This window comes from Choloepus didactylus, chromosome 2, assembly GCF_015220235.1.
Source record: "Choloepus didactylus isolate mChoDid1 chromosome 2, mChoDid1.pri, whole genome shotgun sequence".
NCBI lineage: Eukaryota > Metazoa > Chordata > Mammalia > Pilosa > Megalonychidae > Choloepus > Choloepus didactylus.
This window is the reverse complement of record NC_051308.1, coordinates 246776659-246782721: the sequence shown is the minus strand read 5'-3', so window position 1 is coordinate 246782721 and position 6063 is coordinate 246776659. Positions and strand designations below refer to the sequence as shown.

The following is a 6063-nucleotide window of genomic DNA, read 5'->3' as shown; positions in this document are numbered from 1 at the left end:
CGCTGCCGCCTAAGCCTCCAAGATGGCCGCGCGCGGGGCGGGGCCGGCAGCACTTCCGCTTCCGGCGCGCGGGGCGCTGGCAGCCGCTCTAGGCGGCGCGGGAGGACCTGCGGCCGTCTCGCTGCCCGGCGCCCGGGAGGCGCGCGAGGGCGGGCGGGGTGAGCGCGTCCGGGCAGGCTGTCCCCGCGGAGGCGGCCGCTGTTCCTCCCGGCTTTCCCGCCCGGCCCGGCGCATGAATCGGGCATTATGCACCGGTGGCCGCGGCCCTGGGCCTTGTGTTCCGCTCCCACGCTCCCCTCCCTGGCCCCGGGGCGGCACGGCACTGAGGCCCCGCAGTCGAGGAGGCGGACGCGGGGGCACCCGAGGGGCTGGGCGCTGGCCTCCTTCGCCGGCCGACCAGACCGCACTGGTGGTCGAGGCCTGGCGGCCAGGGCGGCCCCGCGCCCCCCGAGGGCGCCCCAGGCCCGGTCTGAGCTCACTGGCCTCGGGCCCTCGGGCGGGGCCTGGCGCAGCGTCATCCAGGCGAGTCAGCCCGTGGGAATCCGGCTCCGCTTCCGCCCTCCCGGCCCTGGGGAAACCCGGGGTGCGCCGGGCCCCAGGCCCGTCGGCTCCAGCCTCCTCCCGAGCGCTGTCAGTGCGCCCGCGGGCCGAGCTGCTTGTAGCGGGGGGAGGACATGTAAGGGGCATGGGGCGGCCACGGGTGTTCCTTGCACCGGCCAGACACCGTCTTCTGGCTCAGGGGCACCGACTTACCAGGCCAGAGCTTTGCAGGCGTCCCAGGGCGTCACCCGACGCTGAGCCCCCGCCCCAGCCTGCTGCCGTCAAGCACCGAGACAGGTGTGGCCGCCGGGAACCACCAAGACCTCATTGCTGTCCCCACCGCAGTCCCACAGCTGCTTCCCTCTGGCCAGCCCTCGGCATCCAGCCGGTGGCCTCGAGGCAGGGCTGGGCGGGGGCAGCTGGGCTGGCAGTGTCCTCCCAGCTGGGGACCTGTTTGGACCCCGATGCTGAGGCCCCTCGGGAGCGGGGGAGGCCAGGGGAGCCCCTGGGCAGACACAAGGAGCCACAGGTAGATCCCCGTGATGGGCACGGCCAAGCAGCAGGTGAGGGACAGCCACAGCCCCTCCGCACCCCCACATCCCGGGCAGCAACCAGCAGGGCCCTAACAGCAGCCAGGGGCCCCAGAGCCTGAGGGTCAAGGCCAGCGGGGATTCTCTGCCCACCACTCCAGGGCCGGCACCGCAGAGCTGGCCCAGAAGGAGCGGGAAGCAGGACTACCCATCACACTCCCTCCCTGCCAGCACCCCAGCCACTGCCCCCGTGACCAGCGGGCCCCAGCAGCAGGGCAGGCACTGGCCCTGCTCGAGCTCCGCACGGGGTCCCGCGGAGCCTGGCTCCCACCCGGTGCCCCTGCATGCCAGCAGCTGGGGGCTCAGGGACCAGGGGCCCTTCTGTGGAGGCTGAGACTCCGACCCGACCCTGGGGTTGGTGCTGGGAGGAGGGCGCCAAGGAAGCCCCTCGTCTGCCTTGGAGGCAGGGACCCCGGCCCGGGACACCCGTGACCTGCGCAGCTGACGTCACGTGTGCTGGACCGGAGCCCCCCAGGTGCAAGCCGAGGGCAGCGCCGAGCCAGCCCTGAGAGCAGGGACGCCCCCCGGGGAGCAGGCCTGGCCTGGGAAGCAGCTCCCCCAGCACCTTGTTACTCCCTGCAGAAAGCTGACGGGGGACCGAGCTCAGGCCTGCGCCTGGCAGGGGGGCCCAGCCCTCCTTCCGTGTGGGCCGGGGCCATCCACATGTCCGCTCCTCCTGCTAGGGGTGGGGTCACCCTGTCCTCCCCCACCTGCATGTCCTGCTCCTCCCGGGGCCGGCGAGGGGATGGCCAGGAAGGGCACAGCGGGGCACAGCCTCCGGGCCCCAGCAAGGCAGGGAAGTGCCTCTGTCCCCCCAGATGCGAGCTCAGGGACTGCCGGGAGTCTGGGCAGTTCCGAGGCCTGCCTCCTCGCTGGTCTCCGCTTCCCGTAGCCGCTCTAGGCCGGACCGGACCCCGCAGCCCCAGGCTGCTCTCCTGGCAGCACTTGTGCGAGGGAGACCCGGTTGGCCCAGCCTTAATTACCCAGAGAGAGCCAGGGGCCCTTCCTGTTCTGGGCTGAGCAGCCGCCCCCAGGGCAGTGTGTGTCCACCACCCGTCTCTGTCTCCGGGGTCCCCAGCAGCCCCGCCCAGGCCCACCCCTCCACAAGGAAGCCCCCGAGGGTGTGTGGGGTAGGCCGTGCTGGGTCTGGGGGCTCCACCACTGACCCTGTGGCCTGCTAAACCTCTGGTATAAAGAGGCCCCACTGGCCCCATTTTGCATGGAGGAAATGGGCTCAGAGAGGTTGAGTAATTTGGGTAAGGCCACACAGCTGGCGAGTGACAGGGCTTTGATTCACACCATGTCTGGGTGATCCCAGGGCCCAGCTCCTACCCAAGCATGACCCCTCCCATGACCTCACTGGTGGCATCTCCCAAAGCCACAAGGGTTGTGACCCCACCCTCCTGCCAGGCGAGGCCCTGCCGGCTGTGGACCCAGGGATTTGGGGTGGGGAGTCGGGAACCCACACCCTGCCCTGGAGAGGGGACAGCAGGCCTGAGCCCACCCTTCAAGTCTGGGGCAGTGAGGACACCAGGCCACCCTGGGGGCATGTCGGCTCATCTACACAGTCGGCCTCACACAGCCACTTAAGCCAGGGATGCCAGCCTCAGAGACAGTGTGATTTGGACCTGCACGTGGAGTGTGGACTTAGCATGTGGCTGCAGCGCGTGGAGTGTGGACTTAGCGTGTGGCTGCAGCGCGTGGAGTGTGGACTTAGCGTGTGGCTGCAGCGTGTGGCGTGGGGTCTCACATGTGGCGCAGCCGGTGGCAGTCATGGCAGCCAACGGGGAGAGCGAGCTGCAGGGCTCCAGGCTGTTCCCGCAATCGGTGTCCATCTAACAGCTGCTGGCTTGTCCCTCGGGACACCTGACTCTGGGAGCAGCCGGGCCAGCCCCACCCACCACCTGCGTCCCCTCCACCACAAACACCTGGGACACCCGTGAGCCCCTGGGCAGGCAGGCGGTGGAGAGCGGGCAGCCAGGAGGGCCCAGGGCCAGGCCAGGGGCGGGTGGGAGTCGGGTGAGCAGGAGCGGAGAGGGGCTGCTCAGGCAGGGTGGGCCCCCCAGGGGTCTCAGCTCAGCCCGGACCTCTCTTCTCCCTCCTGCAGTTGTTCATTCCTCCACCTCCAGGCAGGGTCCGGGGCCCAGACCTCGCCACAGGGCAGGCCACCCTGGGAAGGCACCGGCATCCCTGCCCCCGGAGGCCCCCGCCCTGCCTGGCTGGTATAAATGGGAGGCTGCCCGGCCGGCCCAGGGCCACAGCCTGTTTGTCATCGCTGGAGCTGCAGCCACAGCCGCCACCCCTGACAGGCAAATGGAGGCACCAGCCCGCGGAGGCCCCAGCCTTGAGGTATTGGGGGTGCCTGATGGGGGCTGGGGCTGGTGGGGGGTCAGGCCACCCCCATGCCGGGCCCCTGGGGTGCGCAGAGACAGAAGTGAGGCCAGAGGCCTCTCGGGACCCGGGGACCTGCGGGCACACAGCGGGCAGGTGCACACGGAGCCCGCGGGGAGGAGGGTCCAGCCCTACCCGGCGTGTGGCCCACGGGGCCTGGTCTGCGCAGGCAGGAGGGGCGTGTTGGCTTCTGTACCTGCAGCCTCCAGCTTTCCAGCCCCGTTCAGGGCAGCCCTGGTGGCTCCGATTGGCCCCTGAGAGCCCCTCTCCGGAGTCCCCCTTTCCTGCCCAGCAGCCCCAGTTCTGCGGGAGGGGGCCGGTCTGGGCTACATCTCTAGGTGGAGAGGAAAAGCATACTGGAGTCAAATGGAACCTTCCGGAGCCTCCTTTGCCTCACCAGTAGAGTGCAGTGATCAGCCCTGCCGTACCTGGGAGGGCTCAGTGCAGGCCTGGGGACGCAGGTCTGGGCACAGCTCTGGGCTTTGGGGGCCATGGTCAGTGCCCTGAGCTGGCACAGCTCCCATGTGGGTGGCCCTGGATTGGGGGGGCTCCAGTGCTGCTGGCTTGCGCTGACATGCGTGTTCCCGGAGCTCACGTGATCAGCCTGTTTGGGATACAGGACAGGGCACATGTTTTCCTGAGACTTGCAGACGCCTCCCCCTGCCCATCCCCTTGCCGGGGCCTCCAGGGCCTGAACAGCTGGCGGAGCCTGGCAGGCTGCACCCCAGCTGCAGGGAGGCTGGGCCAACGTGGTGAAGCACGAAAGTCCCCAGGAAGCAGGCGTACGTGACCTGGAGCGTGTCTGGAGGCAGGCCTGGCTGGGGCTCCACGGTGGCCGGCCTGTCCATGTGCTGGGTCCAGGTCTGTCCAGGGAGTGCTCAGCCAGCCGGGGGGACCGGGAGCCTCCGGGGCAGAGTGGGGGGACAGGCAAGCCCCAGCCAGGGTCCAGCAGTGGACCCATTTCCATGGGGACCCTCAGGACCCACAGCTGGCTGCCCATCCCCTGCCTACCTTGTCTTAAAGCCCAAGGTTTGCGAAAGGGACGTCCCCGGAGGCTCGGCTCGGTGGACACTGCCCTGCCCTAGACCCTACAGTGAAGCTCAGGCCTGACCATTGGCCCGGAGAGGCCGGACTGGGCCAGAGCCACCCGGCTGGGTCAGTCCCAAGGAAAGAGGCCGGGCCCTGCTGGCCAGCCGGGCTTGGTGGAGGGGACTGCAGCTGAGAGAGGGGAGTCAGCCCAGGCCCCCACAGCCTGGGACCCCCGCTCTGGGCAGGCTTGCTGGACCCCAGGCCCACCCCTTCTCCAGGTCGCCTGCCCCACGTGGGGACAGCTTCCCAGCCCTGCCCAGCCTTGAGTCCACCTGCAAGCACAGCCAGGTCGGGCCTGGACGCTGTCCCCTGTCCTCCCACTGCCCAGGCTGGGCTCTGATAAGACATGCCCAGGGCAGGTCCGTGGGGTGGCCGGACGCCGCAGGGGGTGGGAGCAGGACGGGGCCCGGGCCGGCTTCCGAGGGGGCCTCTCCCTTGGTGGCCGAGGGCCCCCTGGTCTCAGGGGTCACAGGGAAGCCGGATGTCCCAGTTGGGGTCCTGCTGAGGCCACCTGTCCACCCAGGCTGGACCCGGGGCCCAAGCGGCCGGTGCAGGACTGGGAACCCAGCAGCCCCCCGCGTCCCGGCCACCGCCCCAGGAGGGGCTGGTGGAGCTGCCCAGCTCCTTCTCCGAGCTGCTTGCCTTCTTCTGCTCCAACGCCACCATCCACGGTGCCATCCGCCTCGTCTGCTCCAGCCGCAACCGCCTCAAGACGGCAGTATGGGGGCTGCTGTTCCTGGGGGCGCTGGGGGCCCTCTACTGCCAGTTCGCGCTGCTCTTTGCCGACTACTGGCACCGCCCAGTGCTCATGACCGTGGCCGTGCGCTCTGAGCGCAAGCTCTTCCCGGCTGTCACACTGTGCGACCTGAACCCGCTGCGGTGAGGGCGGCGTGGGGCAGCGGGAGGGCCATGTTTCATGGGAGCCGGGGTGGGGGCAGGCCCAGCCGGGACCGCTCGGTCTCCCGCCCAGGGTGTGGGATGGCGGGCATTAAAGACACAAGGGTGAGTTGAGCTGGGGGGCCTGGGGTAGGGGGCCTTCCCAGAGAGCAGCCTGCAGCCGAGACTGACGACGCATCGGCCGGGTGAAGGGGACACCCAGGACACCCTGGGCTGGAGGCAGCAGGAGCAAAGGCGGGTGGGGGGTGCCCAGGGCTGGGCCAGGCAGGGGCTGCCTCATGCTGCAGCCCCAGGGGCTGCGGGGACCCTGCACAGGCTCCACTGGGGAGGCCCCAGGCGCCCAGAGGCCGTGGCCCTGCGGCAGAGCCCCCGGTGCCCGAGGAGGTGAGGGCTCTGCCGAGTGACCCCGGATCCTGCCCTGTGCCCCCAGGCCGGGACCCCTCCGCCGCCAGCTGGAGGCGCTCGACGAGTTCGCCCAGGAGAACCTGCGCTCCCTGCACCGGCTGGACCTCGGCCAGCGCCGGCAGCCCCGCGCGGCCGCCCCCCCTCTGGCCAC

At 70.4% G+C, this 6063-nt stretch overlaps 1 protein-coding gene across 1 annotated transcript in view; it reads left to right on the top strand.

Annotated features, from left to right (window-relative positions):
* Positions 1 to 22: 22 nt before the first annotated feature.
* SCNN1D (sodium channel epithelial 1 subunit delta) overlaps positions 23 to 6063 on the top strand; it is a 7223-nt gene continuing 1182 nt past the window's right edge. Inside the window, exons 1-4 of the mRNA XM_037810568.1 lie at positions 23 to 1103; positions 3238 to 3479; positions 5134 to 5489; positions 5938 to 6058. Of these exons, the coding sequence (XP_037666496.1) occupies positions 23 to 1103; positions 3238 to 3479; positions 5134 to 5489; positions 5938 to 6058 (1800 nt within the window). The remainder of the gene's footprint in view (positions 1104 to 3237; positions 3480 to 5133; positions 5490 to 5937; positions 6059 to 6063) is intronic.